Raw genomic sequence first — 17,538 nt, 5'->3', positions numbered from 1 at the left:
TCAGGCTGCAGACAGTGGAAGGTCCAGGTCCAGCCTCCTGGGGGCTTTCAGCCTATCAGAGACCTCAGCAGCCAGAGGTCAGGAGGATCCTGCTAAGTCCACCTCCCACACACAGTTCCTAGTTTGATCCCACTGTGGACCCCACCCTTCCTCCTGGCATTGTCATGGGAACATCTGGGAAAGCGTGGTGCCTGACCCCAGAGGTCCCTGCAGGCCAGGCTGTGACCTTGCTAAGCCTTCTGAAGCCTTTCCAGGGTGTGAGGACTTTGGGTTTGGACAGGGAGGGTTCCGAGTAGGGGGGTGACGTCAGCTGATCCCCCGACTGCTGTGAAGAGAGGATTTGGCGGGGTAAGCCAGAACTGGGAAGCGACGTGGGAAGTCATTGCAGGTTCCTCCGGGTGAGAAGTGGTCAGATTCTGACTGTGCTCTGAATGTGGCAGCAGGGCGTTCTGTCGGGTTGGATGTGAGGTTTGAGAGGCAGGCAGTAGTCGAGGATGACCCCAGGGTGAGGGACTCAGTGATGGGTGGATAGTGCTGCTGTTCTTTGAGAGGGGAGGGCAACTCAGAACCGTCCCTTGGGAGGCTCATGATTGGTTTTGTGTGTGTGGTGGGGGAGGGGGGGACAGGGTTGAGGGACAGATGATGGCACAGCAGGACTCGTGGTGCCACAAAGCACTTGTGCCTGGGGCTGGGGCTTCTCCTAGGCAGCGAGGTGTCTGGAGAAGGAGTCGTTGAGCAGAACTGAGTTGTAAAGGGAGGGACGGAGGTTACTCAGGTGGAAGAGGGTTACATATAAAAGCAACGGTGCAAGCAAAGGACCAGGGGTCTGATAAGGGTTATCGGGTGCTTGCTACGTGCCAGACAGTGCTAAATGTTTTACCTGCTTTACCACCTGAATCCGCATGGTGATCTGGTCAGACTGGGACAATTATTGTCACTCTTTACAGATGAAGACACAGCTCTGAGAGGTTAAATAATGTGCGTTAAAGACACAGGTGGTGAGGGTGGAACATCAGGGGTGTTACAGATGTGGCTCTGTGTGTGACCTGAACCCAGGGAGTCTGGGTTAGAAATGAGATGTCCTGGGACTGGGGGAGAGCAGTGGGTACTTGGGACTGGCTGGACCGTGCAGTGAGAAGGTAGGACACCAGGCACACAGGCCAGTCACAGATGGCCTGGGTAGGTGACCTGTCCCCACAGTGGGGTTGATAGCCCTATATGGGTTTGACAGAGCTTGCTTATCATACGCTTCCTGGTTCTAGTAACTGGTGACAGTGACTGCAGTGGGAGGCTGAAGAGCCATGCAGAGGATGTAGGGACTTGGTCGTCTGGTTTAGTTGGGTTGGTTGTCCTCTGGGGCCTATTTTCAGATATTCAGCCCTTTCTGAATAGAGGTTTTTTCAAGGTCATAGCACAGTTCCATAAGAGACTCTTCTTAAAAGTACAGAGGTCAAGGGGCTTCTAGAATCAGGTGGAGAACAAAGAAAAGGAAACAGGGACCCTACTCCAGACTTCTCTTTGTACCCTGTACCTTGCAGAATTTACTTGTTAGTTCTAGTAGCTTTTTTGGTAGATTTCTTAGGATTTTCTACATATATGATCACATTGTCTGTAAATGCAGTTTATTTTCCAATCCATACATCTTTTATTTCTTTTTCTTGCTGTATTGCACTGGCTAGGACCTCTAGTATGAATGAAGTGGTGAGAACATTTTTGCTGTTCCCAGTGTCAAAAAGATACCCAGAAAAGTGCAGAAAATGAGAGCCTTTATTCAGGCGAAGCAATTTGCAAACCCCAGGGAAATGCAGGTTCTGGTGGAAACTGAAACGGAGTCTAGTGAGACCAAGGGGAGGCCTCCTTTTGTAGAGAAAGTTCCCAATTGGTCCACTTTTATGCCAGTGAGGTTTCCAAATTTATACAGTTCTGACTGGTCATTATAGGACAGTTCTGATTGTTTGGTATAGATGCAAATGAGAATACAGTCGTGCATTTCTGATTGAACAGGGCAGGTTTCGGACCATGGGTTGAGAGACAGTACCAGAGCCCCGTCTGGTGTGGCTCAGTCTGTTGGAACATCGTCCCATAAACCGAGAGGTTGTGGGCTTGATTCCCAGTCAGGGCACATACCCAGGTTCCCAGTCGGGGCACCTGTGAGAAGGCAACCAACTGATGTTTCTCTCTCTATGAAAAAATGTCCTCAGGTGAGGAAGGAAGGAAGGGAGGGAGGGAGAGAGAGGGATGGGGAGAAGGGAAGAGGGAGGGGAAGGGAAAGAGAATGAAAATACCAGGGCTTCCCTGCAGGCACTGATTCGGCATAAACAAGCAGGGCACACACAGTACGGGCAGCCGAGAGGGCAGTCTGAGGTTCTTCCTGCTGTACAGAGTAAGTGAGGAGCACCTGTCAACAGGTGGCCACTAGGCTCTTATTCCTATAATTTGGGCCATCACTTGACCATGGGGAGTTCATCGCAGCAGATAAATTCCTTCTTGGGGTCCACAACAATCTTAGCAGGAAAAATTCAGTGTTCCCCATTAACTCTGATGTTACATGTAGATTCTTCAAATGCTCTATGTCAGGTTAGAGGAAATACCTTTCTGTGGTGGGCAGAATAACCCCCCAAAGATGCCCAGGTTCCAACCCTGAACCTGTGAATATGTCATCTTACATGGCAAAGGGAAGTTTGTGGATGTGATTAAGTTAAGGATTTTGAGATGGGAGATTATCATGGATTGTCTAGGTAAACCCAATGGAAGCACAAGGGTCTTTGTAAGCCAGAGGCAGGAGGGTCAGGGTTTGAGAGAGACTGGCAGATGCCATGCTTCAAAGGTAGAGAAACAGGCCAGGATCTAAGGAACGCAGGCAGCTTCTAGGAACTGAAAGGCAATAAAAATGACCCTCCTCTAGAGGCTGTAGAAGAAACACAGGCCTGCTGGCATTCATTTTAGTCCAGCAATTTAGTGGCTTAAACCAACACAAATGTATTGAGTTGGTTTAATACATTTACCTCCAGTTACGGAGTTCATAAATCTGAAATGGTTTCATAGAACTAGCAATAAGAAACTATTATACTTTATGTTTTAAAGATTTACTTAAATCTTTAAGGGGAAGGAAGGGAGAAAAAGAGGGAGAGAAACATCTATGTGTGAGAGATACATCAGTCAGTAGCTCACGCGCTCCCAGCTAGGGACCTGGCCCAAAACCCAGGCATGTGCCCTGACTGGGAATCGAACCAGCAACATTTTGGTCTGCGGGCCAGTGCTCAATCCACTGAGCCACACCAGCCAGGGTGCCATAATGTATTTTATATATTGCTGGATTCAATTTGCTAATGGTTTATTAAGGAATTTTTGAGTCTACATATATGAGGGATATTGGTCTATATTTTTCTTGTAATGATGTCTGGTTTTTACATCAAGGTAATGCTGACCTTATCGAATGGGTGGGGAAGTGTTCTGGCATTTATTTTCTTAAAGAGTTTATATGGAATTGGTATTACTTCTTCTTCAAATGTTTGACAGAACTCATTAGTGAAGCTATCCAGACCTGGTCTTCTTTGTGGGAAGTTTGAAAACTATAAATTCAGGGTTTTTTTGTTTTTAAGATTTTACTCACTTATTTTAGAGAGACAGGAAAGGAGGGAGAAGGAGAGGGAGAGAAACATTGACGTGTGAGAGACACATCGACTGGTTGCCTCTCACAGGCCCCCAGCTGGGTACCGGGCATGTGCCCTCACCGGAGCCGGACTGGTGACCCTTAGGTCCGCAGGCCAGCGCACAATCCACTGAGCCGCACCAGTCAGGGTTGGATTCAATTTCTGTAACAGATATGGAGCTATTCAGAATTTCTACTTCTTGTGTCAGTTTTGGTAACTTGTGTCTTTTAGGGAATTCTTCATTTCACCCAAGTTGTGGAACTTGCTGGCATAAAGTGGCTCATATTACGCCCTTATTACCCTTCTAATGTGAGCAGGACCTGTAGCGGTGTCCCCTCTCCACTCCTGGCATCGGCGATCTGTGTGTTCCCTTTGTTCTTCGTCAGTCTCGTCTGAGGCTCATCAATTTTGTAAATCTTCTTTGAAGAATCAGCATTTGATTTGGTTTTTCTCTACTATTTTCTATTTTATTTTTGCTTTATCTTTCCTGCCTTCTATTTAAACTTATTTTTGTAGCTACTCAAGGTGGAAGCTTAATTTATTTCATACGTTTTTTTCCTTCACATGTAAACATTTAAAGCTAGAAATACAGTCTTAAATACTGACTTAGCTGAGCTCACAAATTTTGTTTTTATTCTGTTGTGATCAGCAATGAAACCTTTAATGATTTCAATCTTTTAAAATTGTTTTTATAGCCCAGTCGAGTCGACCTCAAACATTCCACATGCACTTGAAAGAAAATGTGCATCGTTGATAAGGGCAGTGTTCTAGGTTAATTAAGTCACATTGGTTGCCTGTATTGTTCAAGTCTTCTATAGCCCTATTGATTTTCTGTCCAATCAAGTTCTGAGAGAGGAATGTTGAAATTTCGAATTATGGATATCTATTTTTTCTGTTCATTCTGTCACTTTTACTTCATATATTTTGAATTTCTGTAATTGGGTACATACAAATTTGAGATTTTTGAAAGATTTATTTTTTAGACAGAGGGGAAGGGAGGAAGGGAGAGAAACATCAGTGTGTGGTTGCCTCTCGCACGCCCCCTACTGGGAACCTGGCCCGCAACCCAGGCATGTGCCCTGACTGGGAATCAAACCAGCAACTCTGGTTCTCAGGCCAGCACTCAATCTACTGGGCCACACCAGCCAGGCCAAATTCAAGATTTTTTGTCTTCTTGATATGTCCCTCATTATCTCTGGTAATACTGTTGGTCTTGAATTCTACTTTGGTATTAATATAACCACTCCAGCTTTCCTATTATTAATGTTTACATGATATATATTTTTTACTTTTAGCCTGGGTTTTAATATGCAAAATATGTTTATGATATAGTTGGGTCTCGCTTTTTTAAAATGCAGTTTGAAAATCTCTGCCCTTTAATTGGAGTGTTTAATTCATTTCCTCAAAAATAAACGCTTCCTAAAACTAATCAGCGCCGGTGGGTTGGGATTCATTCCCGCCTCTTGTTAGCATTCCACAGAGAAAGATTAAGTGACAGGCTCACCGCCTCTTCCAGGTTGTCTGTGACACGGTTTCCTGTCTCACATCTGTGAGGAGGGAATAATTGTACCTGCCTCATAGGGTGGTTATAAGAACTAGATGAGATAATCCATATAAGGCACATAGCTACAGACTCAAAAAATGAAAGCTACAGATAGTTTTAGATCATTAGATGATAGTAATAACGGAATTTTACTGTTTCACTAAGCACTGTCTTCCTACTTGGCTTTGATGAAGTGTCGGCTTAAGAAATGAACCCCACCTTGGATATCAAGGTGGGATATGCATCCTCCTCTGCTGAAAACTACTGGAGACCTGTGTATTATAATGAGTTTAGTTTTTTTTCCATATTTATTTTTCAAGCATGTGCTTTCTTTTTCCAGCCAGTTTTTTTAATTTTTGTTGAGATCCATGAAACTGTGCACTTTAAATGTGTGCATTTTATTACATGTAAATTATACCTCAATAAAGTTGATCTTAAAAACTAACTAAACTGGAAAAATTCTGCCAAATACATGTGTATACTGTACATATATAAAGACCAATAAGAAAACCAGCACCCAGGCGCCCAATTACCAGGTTAACTGTACAGTCCCTCTGGAGCCTCTTGCATGTACTTCTCTGATGATGTTATTTTCTTCATAGCTTTGCCATACACATGTAATAGTTTGACTGCCTTTGACCTTTATATGAATAGAATGATGCAGAGTGTATGCTTCTGCAACTCGCTGCTTCTGCTCATTATTTTTAAGGTTTATCTGTGCTTATCTGTGTAGTGGTATGGTCTCGCATTCTATAACCCACCATCCCGTCGAGTGCTCATGGGCTGTTCGCAGTTTCGGGCTTTTCCAAACAGCGCTGCCGTGAGTGTTGTTCACGCCTTTCTAAGGGGACATCCTGGGACGGGACCGCTGGGTTGTGAGGACTAGTTGATGCCAGCTGCTTCCAGAGTCGCTTGTGCTAATTCTCCTTTTCTCCAGCAGGGCGAGGAGTTGCTCTCTCCCCATGTCCTTGCTGGCATGTCTGACACATTGTCTGACACATCTTCACATTCTAACTCTCCTGCCCACCTGGTCTTTCTGACAGCCGATGCTGAGTGTTCATTTCAACTGTCCCGGGCTCTGTACTGAGGGCGGTGTGTCTGTGATCTCATTCACTTCACAAGAGCCCTATCTCTTAGATATGCACTGTCATTTATGACCAAGAGAGCGAGACTTTGTCCTTCCCTGCCCACTCTCTTCTGTATGGGCTCAGGGCTACTCTCTGTGGCCCCCTCACCTCTTCCTCCCCACAGCCAGGGCAGGGCCGGTCCCGGCAGGGCCTCAGTCCCACCCTGGACCCTTTCCCCCCTCAGGCTGTTACTCCCTGTCAGTCCGCCTCAGCCGCCCTGCATCCTGGGACCGGATCAGACACTACAGGATCCAGCGCCTTGACAATGGCTGGCTGTACATCTCCCCGCGCCTTACCTTCCCGTCACTGCAGGCCCTGGTGGACCATTACTCTGGTATGGGCTTCCCCTGCCTGCATGAGAGTAGACTAAGATGCGGGTCGTAGGGGTCAGTGTGTCCTTAGACACTTCACCTAAAAGAACGTCCAGACAGACGGAAGAAGGGCCTCCCCTATCTTCACGCCAGTCCCTGGACCAAGAAGTGCAGGCTGGCAGCCCTCCCTGCCCCAGGCCCTGACAGAGCCACACAGATCTACCGTGGAAGCGCGGGCCAGTAACCCGCCCACCACCATGTTCTGGGTCAGAGCTTTGCCTCCCCAAGAACTAAACCCAGATCTGTTGCTGCTGGGGAGTTCAGTTGATTCGGAGCATTTTCTGGTGCCTGTGCAGTAACAGGCACTGGAGGGTGTGGAGGGCAGGATGACCAGGGGTTTGCGGGAGGGCTGTTCAGGCGACAGGTGCTGGCAGGACGAGCGGAGACGGAGCCTCCCTCGGCTCGCTGCCTCCCCAGGCCCTCTCCTAGCCAGAAACTGGGCTCAAAGGGGCCTGTCAACTTACCCCAAACCAGTCAATTCCATCTCCCCAAGCCTAGCTCAGGATGACTTTCGATCGCATCTCAGCTTGTAGGAGAACAACAGCTTGGGGTTATGCCCGGTAACTCTCTTTAGACCACGGCCCCATCTGCCAAGGTAGAGCTGCTGGGGCGAGGGTGGGGCTGTCGGGGAGGGAAGCAGGGCTGAGTCCACCGTGTCAAGGGTCTAGGTCTCTTTCTCAGAGCTGGCGGATGACATCTGCTGCCTCCTCAAGCAGCCCTGCGCCCTGCGGAGAACCGCCCCAGTCCCTGGCAAGGACATACCCCTACCTGTGACTGTGCAGACGGAGCCCCTCAACTGGAAAGAATTGGACAGGTGAGGGGACCCCTAGAACACGAAGGCAGAACAAAGGAGTGGGAATTCACCCCTGGGAACCCACAACCCAGAACGAGCCTGTCACCTGCAGGGGTGGGGGGGCAGTGAGCACTGATGGAGCTCTCAGGGCCAGCCCCGGCTCAGCACGTGCGTAGGGGGACTGGCTGGGAGGAGAAGGTGGGCACGCACGCAGGGCACGCCGGGACTACCAGGTGGCCAGGATGAGAGGAGGGCCAGACAAGATGGGGTAGAACAAAGAGCCCCAGTCCTGACGGGAGAAGTCAAGCTGGGGGTTCATCTGACAGGGAATGGGGAGCCACTCTGAACGTTTCAGCAGGAGGGACTTGAAAATGGGGAACTGTGTGGGGAGTTCAGGGAGGACAGTGCTCCTCGACCCGACTCTTTTCCACTCTCCGCAGCTCCCTCCTGTTCTCTGAAGCTTCTGCCACAGGGGAGGCGTCCCTGCTCAGTGAGGGGCTCCGGGAGGCCCTCAGCTCCTACATCAGCCTGACCGATGACATCTTGGACGATGCCAAAGCCCAAAGGAGAGGCCGAAAGGGGAACGAACGCTACAGCACCTAGAACCCCAACACAGCTCAGCCTGAGCACCCAGAGGCAGGCTGTGCACTGCTGGGGAGGGAGGGACACAGAGGCACAGTCAGGGTCCCCCCTGTATCCTCTGTTCCTTCCTCTCAGCCCTAAGAACTCACAGCCTCCTCCCAGTGCCATGACCCTGCCGGCAACCTCAGGTTCACACACACCGATGAGGGCGGGGCCAGGGCTCCAAAGAGACTGAACTCCCTCTGCGGCCTGGTGTCAGTGCCCAAGTTTGAGTATTCCAGCACATCTTCCTCCCCTGCCAGTGGAGTCCCATTCAAACCCCCTGCCCACTAAACAGTCCCACCCAGAAGGTAGAAACCACCACGAGCATCAAGAAAAAACCCCAAATTTACAAGGGGTGGGAAAGCAGAGGAGACAGAAGGCTCACCAGAGCAGCAGAACCTGGGCTGTCCATCCACCCCAACCCCAAAACAAAAAGCAGGACCCCTGACAGTCCAGGTCCTCGAATGTCCCCATCAAGTCCCTTCTCTGGACTGCCATAGTTCTCAGCTCTCTACTTCATTTTGCAGCTTGTCCTTTGGACCTGGCCAAGCCTTACCAGCATTGCCATCTGGTGGCCCAATGCAAAATGACACCTTCTGAGCCTAGCACACTGTGATGAGGTCAGTTCCGAGTGGCTCTTGGGCTGAGCAGGAGCACTAGGGTGTTGGAAGGCCTCAAGCCCTCTGTCTCCAAAGCCAAGGCCTCAGCGTAAACCCATAAGGGAGAGAGGCCGGATGAAGCTGCTGAGGGAGCAGGGAGAGGAAGAGGGATAGTGATGGGAGGGCACCGCCTCTAGTGTTCCTACGCGGCTCTCGGGTTAGAGGTGAGGTGAGAAAGGCTTTACCAGGTACCATCAACAGGTTGTCGATTAAAGATCTGATTTATTCAAGTATCTGAAAACACTCTGCAATGGCAACTGTTACCTGACGCTGCTTGCACTGTGCTATGAGCCGCGCACACACTGCCGTGCTGTTTTCAGAAGACTGGAAATGCCACTGATAGTTTAAAAACTGTACACCTGATGGAGAAGTGAGGAAGACAATTTAATGTTTTATCCGGATCCAGATTTGCATAAAATTAAATGACAGCTCCATTCTGCAAATAGGTGTTTCATGATGGTATCCAAGAAGAAATGGTTGGTGATGGACAATTCAGAAATGCTTCCCCAAAAAGTGGGTGGTTCTTTAAAAAGTTTCAGGTTACAGCCCTCGCAGAAACACTGAGGCCCAACACACTGATTCTTGGTCCAGGAAACATGGGTCTTCAGGTTCCACGTGGCTGGGTGCTCCTATAATCATGTTTCTGTGCTTTAACTAAGTGGGTCCTATGGACCAGACAGGAAGCAGGTGGGCACTGCGCACCATCAGTCATAGTGGATGGCCGTGTAAAAGATGATCCAGATGACCTGCAGGAGGGAAGCAATGTTCATAGGTCACCTGGTCAACACAGGCCCCTCTCCCACAAAATGAAAGTGTCAGATAAGAATGTGTGCACAGTGGGCAGCGCTATCCAATGCTAAACGGTTTAGGGACCTACATAACTTCACTGTAATCGAGCTGTCTCTAACAGAGCCCGGGACCACCCACGTGTGCTCCCAAAGGGACCCTGGACAAGCCTCTCAACCTGCCAAACAGCAAACCAAGTGCCGGGGAGGGGAGGCGTTACAGATGAGAAAACAATGCAGGTAAAGCAGACTGTACTGCTAGTAGGTGTTAGGATTAGCAATAAACGTGACAGCAAAACCACCATCATACCCTGCCAGCACCATATCAAATAAATCAGATTCTCGTAACTGGCTGTCCACTGCATTTCCTAGCACCTTTAAGAGTATACGAGGTACATGCAGATGCCCAGGGGCCACCTCCCAGAAGTGTTTTTTTTGTTTGTTTTTTTGTTTTGTTTTGTTTTTAAACTGGCTTGGGCTAGGGTCTATAAATTAAAAAACAAAAAAAAAACCTTTGAGATATATAATTTGTATCCCATAAAAGTGTACAATTCAGAGGGGGGTTTTCTGGTATTTTTTTTATTTTATTACTGAGACCATTTAAAAAAACACAATTCAGAGGTTTTTAGTATATTCACAGAGGTGTGTAAACATCACTGATTGTTTCTGGAACATTTCCATCATTCTCAAAAGAAAATACGTTCCCATTATCAGTTATTCCCCCCTTCCCCCCCGCATAGCCCCTGGCAACCACTAATCTAACTTTTTGTCTGTATGAATTTCACAAACACGGAATCATACAACAGTGATCTTTTGTCTAGATTCTTTCACTTGGCATGTTTTCAGGTTCATGCATGTTGTATGCATCAGTACATTTCATTCCTCTTTGTGGCCAAATACTATTCTGTATGAATATCTGTTTTATTTATCCATTTATTAGGTGATGACTTTGTACTTTGTGGCTACTATGAATAGTGCTGTCAATATATTTTTAAATGTTTCCCAGTGGTTTCTCATGTGCAGCCAGAGCTGAGGATCAGATGTGACAGCAGATGACAGGCCCTGCACTGCCACACCACAGGAAGACTGTACACTGCATCACACCACATCTTTCGGGACAACAGGACAAGCGCAGATATGGCCTCCTAGCCTCAGGAGCTTTTTGCAAAAATGGTGACCCAGTCACACAGGGTCACGCGATCATTAGGCTCCCCCTGAGTAACTCATGAGACAGTAATACTCGCTGTAAAAGTAGCAGCTACACATACCATGAACAAAGCAAAAGATGTCATAAACCCTTCTTTCGTGAGCTCCCATGTGCCACCATATTCTTCCTCATCTATCTGTAGGTAGTTGCTGAAGTAGAGGTACAGGACTCCTGCATTGATCAGGCAAAACCTGGAGGAAGGGCGGACAAGCACCAAAAACAAACTGTAAGCTTAGAAGACTCAGAACTCCCACCACATCGTCCAGCTCTACCAAGGTACTCACTATTGCGCAGTTAACTATTTCTGTTATGAGAGAATGTGAAATAATACGTGATCATGCCTAGGCGCTTGAAGGAGCTGCCCATCTGGCTGAGCTAGAGATAGAAGGAACAACTCTTTTAGTTGCCCAGCCAAAGCAAAAAATAAAATAAATTAAAAAGCAGATTTAAGTCCTCTAAACCCCCTTGAAGAAAGGCAGGCTGGTCCCGAGGAGGACCAGTAGCTGACTTGAGCCTGTAGGTAGCTCCAGCTGGGGTGAGGGGAGGCCACAGGACAAACTCTGTTAAGCTGCTGCTTCGTGGCCTGGTCGAGCAAGCAAGGCCACGTACTGAGGCAGCCCACGCGTTAACTCCCAGGCCACTTCTGGATGTGCACTGTCTGTCTGCTATGCACTTGATGCAGAGTTCTGCCCTCAGCTCAGTGTCTACCTGGGGACTAGAAACAGCAGTGACAGTGGACTTGAAACCAGAGGCTTGCGAGCACCTCCAGAGCTGTATGTCTTAAGACATGTCCCTCCTGAAGATGGAGGAAGAAAATGCAGAGAACCGGCTCCTCCTAATGGACGACGTGTGGGCCGGTATGGGGCACGGCAGTTAGATGCCGCCGAGTAATGTAAATCTGTCTGCCAGGGGGAGGGGTGGACCCTGAGCAAGGTAGCGGGTGAGGCAGGCCCGCGTACTTCGGGAAGTCCAGTGTGTAAGGACTGCGAGTGCAGGCTTCCTCCTGCGTGGAAGGAACCGGAGCCGGGAGGTTGGTATAGACCAGCACTGTGTTCCAGGACAAGAGCACAAAGTTTGAGGACAGGGACTGGGACAGTGACTGAATGGGGAGGGCAGAGGCCCCACAGGCTGGAGCCCAAGGGCCTGGGAGTACCATTGTTTCAGTAACAGAAGTACAGAGTCTGGAAGAAGGGTTTTCTTGGATTCACCTACAATAAGAGTCCTTAGCTTGGCTTGGCGTTGTGGCCACATCCTTATCTTCTGCTGAAATCTGGGGACCTGGCCAATCTGGCCACTTTGCTCTAACAAGAGCTCCATTTTGGGCAGGCTGAGTTAGCGGCTCTAGAAAGAGATTACTAAGGGGACACAGAAGTGTCACTCTGGGTGGGACTCAGCTAATACGCTAGGGCTGGAGAATGCGTGGAGGCTCGCCGAGTGAGCGAGCCGTGGGGGTGGCTGCGTGCTGAGGTGAGAGGAGCAGCAGCGGGAAGGTGGGGAAAGAAACGGCGGGAAGAAAGAACAGGGCGGGTGGAAACCCTGCCTTTAAGGGTTACACACTTAGGAGAAAGTGCCGTCAGAGAAACAAAGGTGTGTAAATGTTTGGTGGTCGAGAGAGGGGTCTTGGAAAGGACTGGAAAGGCTCAAACTGAGCTTTGAAGACGGGCACAATGTCTACATTGTAAACGAGGGTGAGGGCGACACAGCAAACGTGTAAAGAAACGTGCTGCACTGGGGGTTAGAGAAGAACATGAGAAAGACTGGACTCTCAAACAGGTTTTTAAAAAAAAACCCTGTCAGGATCCAACAAAATGATGACCCTACAAACACAATGACTTCAGGCCGGAAGGCAACATGACAACAGTACCGTGTGCTGCTCTCAGGGGAATTCACTTCAGTTTTTAAAAAAACTTAGCAGAGTCCCCTGAGCGCCTATTGGTCACGTGCCAGGCTCTACGTAGGAGACAGGCAGGAGCCCTCTCTGACAATGTGCAGAACCTCAGCAGGCAGGGCAGCACCGTCACCCGGTTCTCGGGACATTATCCCTGAGACTCGAGGAAACGGTTTCCCCTTAATGGGCCCTCACTGATGGCCACACCAGAAGTGAGAAGCCACGCTGGGGTCAAAGCAGAGGGCAGCTGAGGGGCGGCAAGCGTCACCAGAACTCAGCACCAGAGCAATTCTGCCTTAAGTCCAGGCAGCTGGGTCAGACAGACGGAGAAAAAAATCAGTGTCCCGGGCCCCTTCCCAGAGCAGAGGTAACGGTGCCCACCAGAGGAGGGGAGGGACTCTAGTTTGGGCTGTGGCCGGACCACGTGGGACTGCACCCCACAGAGCAGTCCCAGGAAAGCAGCGTTGTGCTCCACGGGCCGCCAATTCACTCCCAAACACCGTGTTCCCTGTCTTCTCATGGCCGTTTCTCACCCCTCTTTGTAGGGTTATCCCAGAGTAACTGCAGTGAAGCACGTACGGAGTGCCTGTGACATACTAAGCACTACACTCAGCACTTTACTTGTATTATTTCATTTAATTCGCACATTAATTTTATAAGGCAGGCATTTGTATTGCCCTCATGTTAATGATGAGGAAACGCAGTCTCAGAAGGGTGAGCCCAAAATGATGTAGCCTGAAAGTGGCAGAGATGGAACTTGAATCCAGAGCTTTCTATAAAGAAAGGAAAGGAAAAAAGAAAGAATAGAAAAGAGGAAAGAGAAGGAAAAAAAGAAAGGTCTGTTTGGCTAGCTTAACTCTTCTGCCACAGAGCACCGTGTACCAGACTGGCTCCTGTCCTCACTGTGTCACTCCCAAGTGGGACTTCAGAGAGACCCCCGGGAGCCCCACAAGACATGGCAGGGATGGGGCCTCTGACCCTCTCCTAGACAGAGTGGCCTTGGGGAGATGAGAAGCTTGCCCTTAGACTGCCTTCCCCCCTTCTCTGGCTTCTCTTCTCTGCCTTTTCTCTCCTAGAAGGCTCAAACGGGGTGACCAACCTTCTAAAAATATTACCTGTATCCCACGTCCAACCCGGGAAGACCCGCGAGCCCCAGGTCCTGTGTCTCACCATCAGCAGGCAGCAGCGCTCAGCAAGTGTCCACTCTGCCAAAGTCAGGCAGAGAATAAACTCTTGCTGCTTCCCTGTACCGATGCTTTGCTCAGTATCACAAATCAAAAACCTCCTTAGTTAAGAGAGATACATTCCTTTTGGGTTATCCTCTGTGAAAACAGGCAACTCAAATGAGTTTGATATTCACTTTACCCTTTTCATCCTAGAGTTACTGAAAAGTAAGAAATATCATCCCTAAAAAAAAAAGAAATCAGTGTGATTTTCCATGGTAAGGTGCCAGTTGATATTCTCAGCATGAAAAGAGAAAAGGTCGCAGCCCTGCCTGTCATTTCCACCATGCTTGCCCACAGTCCCTATCTTAAGACAACTCCCACACACCCTCTCAATTCAGTCAACGGGGCAGTGGACACATGGACTCACTTTCAGTGGCCCGTTAAGCAGAGCCACGACCAGGAGCTGGTGTCAGCTCTTCACAGAAGCACAGTAACAGTGGAGCACCAAACCTTCGGCCTTTTCACTGCCTCTAAATTGCAAGGACCTGCCCTGGCTGGTGTGGTTCAGTGGATGGAGCATCAGGCTGCAAACCAGAGGGCCGCCAGTTCAATTCAGTCAGGGCACATGCCTGGGTTGCAAGCCAGGTCCCCAGTGGGGGCCATGCGAGAGGCAACCACAGACTGATGTTTCTCTCCCTCTTTCCCTCCCCTCTCTCTAAAGAGAAATAAAATCTTTAGAATAAAATAAAATAAAATAAAATGAAGGAATCTACAACAACTTCTGAAAAAGCCAAGATTCAGTACATCCAGCGTCATGCCAGGTACGATGGAGCGGTCATCAAGTACAGAAGCTCTTCCACTTTCCCAGCTTCCACACAAACAAAGGTCACACCACAACTAAATGATGCCTGCCACCAACAGGCCTGTGGTAGCCTCTCGCTTAAGGACCCGTGAATGAATGGACTGTCCTGGCCTTCAGGAAGGTAACATACCTGACCTAAAATGCTCCTGGGCTCGATGAAGCGAGGAGTGCTACACCAGGCCCAGGAGTGCTAACCTGAGCGCACCTTTTTGCTTTAGCCATCACACACACGCATGCGTGCACACACATACTTTTAAAAAAACCTCCAATGTAGCAATGACCTTTTTCATAAGAGGAAAATATAATCTCTATTAGAAAAAGACATGAGATCATGAAAATGCAAGCTACCCAAGACTTACCCCGCTATTCCCAAGAAACCTCGTAATGGTAACACTCCCCAAATGACACCTAGGACCACAGCGATGATCTGTCGGAACCAGTAGATCACATCTAAAAACTCATCCTGTAGAAAAAAGAGAGATTGCATGCGTTATCTGGAGCAGGTGCCACAGGAGAACCTCCTGTAACAGGTAAGGAACCAAAAGGCTTCCTGCTAAACACATCTTCCAGTGAATTTTCCCCAAAAGCAACAGTATGGGGCACTCCTCCTCTTATACCAGAAGGTGGTAAGTAAAACAAAACAATATTTGTCTTTAGTGATGACTTCTAGGGGCTGTGATCTAAAACTAAAAATTTTAGAGGTGAGCTCTCCCTCCTGGAAGCACGCCCACACCTTTCTTCCCTCTTAGACAGGCATTTCCTAAACTCTAAGGGTCCCCCAAGACTTGCAACCAGGGGAGCAATGGGCAGCGGCAGCTCATCCCAGGTTAACCCCCTCAACCTGTCTCCAAAGCGTCTTTTTCTAAGACTTTCCAGCAAGCCAAAGCAGCCCTGCCTAGGATCATTTCTTTCCCATAACATTTTTTTAAAGGTCTGTCTTATTTATTCTTAGGGAGGGAGAAAGGGAGGGAGAGAAACATTGATATGATAGAGAAACATTGATCCGTTGCCTCGCGCACCCCTACTGGGCACTGGGCCACAACACAGGCATGTGCCCTGACCAGAAATCAAACTGATGACCTTTTGGTTTGCAGGATGGACTATGCCCAACCAACTGAGCTACACCAGTCAGGACACCTGTAACGTTTCTAGAGATCTAAAGTTGCCCTGCCTAAGCTCTCTCCTGTTGCTTTTTCTATCCTAAGCCCTTCCTTCTTTCACTCTCCCCAACTTTAATAAATGTACTATCAAAAAAATTTTTTAGAAAAGTCATTTACCTTTTTTGAGAAGCTGCAAAAGTGATTTGGCTTGTGGTAAAATGGCTGTGATAGTAAAACTGCTATTGGCTACTGGTAACTCTTATCTGGGGGGTGGGGGGTGGGGCAAATACACTAATCCCAGGCAGAAGGGCAGGCAGTCAATCTACTCAGCACCACCTCCCCGCACACTGAATTCTGAGTAAGTCACAAAGGAGAGAAAGGATTAGAAACAAAAGTGCTGGAGGCACGTGCCAGCATATCTACTCTCTGTACAAGGACAAGGAAGACTCGGGTTTCTGACCTGCCCTAGATTGCAGAAACCAGCCCTTACAGAAGGAAGAAAGAAATGACACAGCAGATCAGAAAGGGTTTACAAGAGCTGGGTAGCGCTGGGGCAATTTCAGCAAGTCCCCCCCATCCCCCTTCACTGAAACTCCAGGGAGGAAAGCCTACTTCACCAGTATCCCCCGCGCCCCTCAAAGACTGCAAATATAAGATTCTTTTCAAGCCAACTGGAATCAAGTTGTTTCTTCCAGATCACGGAGCAGTGTCGGGGAGTGTCCAAACTCAGATCTAAATGTGTGTGACCAGTAAGGAAATCTTTGAAGCCCCAACCATTCCTCAGACACGTTCCTTCCAGCCCCTTTACTCACTCACACACACATTCACTCACTCACCCATGCAAGGTGGTCTCCGTCTCCCCGCTCACACTTAAAGGTATTCGGTCTTTCTCATTCAACAATAAGGCACTGGCAGCTCTACCTTAGCCTCATTATGTGCCGTTGCTACCTGTTTAATGCACCACAGTACCCCAGTTCAGAGCTGTTCTGAAAATTAAGTGAGACAACGCGGGGACAGCACCTGTCCCGGAAAGTATGCAGTAGATGCTAACGACTATGTTAAGTAGTTAATTCGGATAAAGTAAGTCACTTACTCAAGATCCTACTGGGAGGAAAAGGCGGAGGTCAAATCAAATTCGGCTCAATCTCGCCATTCGGGCACACGCCCTGTCCGCGAGTTGACACTTCCTCTGCCCCCCTCCACGCTGCTTCCCGCGCAAGTGACCCAGGCGGCTCGACCGTTAGGCCACTGCGCTGTGAGCCCCGAGCTCGGCTCTTTGGCCCACGCCCGCAGAGTTTGCACTGACACCCCAAGACTCGGCCGCACCCGGGCAGGCTCGGGCCTGTCCCTGCGTCCCCGAGTGCCAGGCGGCTCCTCGAACCTGCGCCCTCGCCAAATCCCACCGCACCTTGTCCTCCCAGGCCGCGTCACTCCGCAGCACCTTGCTCCAGACAGACACTTTGAGAGCCCCGTTGGCCAGCTGCGGCTGAGACGATTCCTCCTTCCGCCGCCCGCCGCTCATCCTCCCGTCGCGCCGCCCGGGCTGGGCCTGGGGCGCGCGGGCCGAGCCGAAAGGAGTCGAAGATCTGGGGTCGCGGGTCACGGCGCGCGGGGCGGCAGTGACAGGCTCAGCACTGTGGCTCGGCGGTGCGCCGCAGTTGCCAGCACTTAGCCAAAGCGTCTAGCTCAGCTCCCTCGGCCTAACCCAAGGTGCCGCGAGAGGAGGAGCAACGCAGCCTGTGCGTCCTCCCGCCGACGTG

At 49.3% G+C, this 17,538-nt stretch overlaps 2 protein-coding genes across 2 annotated transcripts in view; one reads left to right on the top strand and one right to left on the bottom strand.

The window, feature by feature from the left end:
* The window catches only part of SLA2 (Src like adaptor 2), a 21,976-nt gene extending 12,721 nt beyond the window's left edge, over nucleotides 1-9,255 (top strand). The window contains exons 6-8 of the mRNA XM_028524765.2: nucleotides 6,508-6,657; nucleotides 7,376-7,508; nucleotides 7,928-9,255. Coding sequence (XP_028380566.1) covers nucleotides 6,508-6,657; nucleotides 7,376-7,508; nucleotides 7,928-8,090 — 446 coding nt within the window. The 3' untranslated portion in view covers nucleotides 8,091-9,255. The remainder of the gene's footprint in view (nucleotides 1-6,507; nucleotides 6,658-7,375; nucleotides 7,509-7,927) is intronic.
* On the bottom strand, nucleotides 8,978-17,516 carry RAB5IF (RAB5 interacting factor). The gene is made up of 4 exons (XM_028523947.2): nucleotides 17,187-17,516; nucleotides 15,038-15,141; nucleotides 10,824-10,953; nucleotides 8,978-9,516 (listed from the first exon to the last, which is right to left on the bottom strand). The coding sequence occupies exons 1-4, from the start codon at nucleotides 17,298-17,300 to the stop codon at nucleotides 9,475-9,477; spliced, it is 390 nt and encodes a 129-aa protein (XP_028379748.1). The 5' UTR covers nucleotides 17,301-17,516; the 3' UTR covers nucleotides 8,978-9,474.
* Nucleotides 17,517-17,538: the final 22 nt, after the last annotated feature.

The sequence above is a fragment of the Phyllostomus discolor genome, chromosome 9 (genome assembly GCF_004126475.2).
Source record: "Phyllostomus discolor isolate MPI-MPIP mPhyDis1 chromosome 9, mPhyDis1.pri.v3, whole genome shotgun sequence".
In the NCBI taxonomy this organism is placed as follows: domain Eukaryota; kingdom Metazoa; phylum Chordata; class Mammalia; order Chiroptera; family Phyllostomidae; genus Phyllostomus; species Phyllostomus discolor.
This window is presented reverse-complemented; position numbering and strand designations above follow the sequence as displayed.

Coding starts and splice junctions, on each gene's coding strand:
- RAB5IF (XM_028523947.2), bottom strand. CDS start 17,300: ATGAGCGGCGGGCGGCGGAAGGAGGAATCGTCTCAGCCGCAGCTGGCC. Junction 15,142..17,186: donor ACGCGGCCTGGGAGGACAAG/GTGCGGTGGGAT, acceptor TTTTTTCTACAG/GATGAGTTTTTAGATGTGAT. Junction 9,517..10,823: donor CATCTTTTGCTTTGTTCATG/GTATGTGTAGCT, acceptor TCCCTCCTGCAG/GTCATCTGGATCATCTTTTA.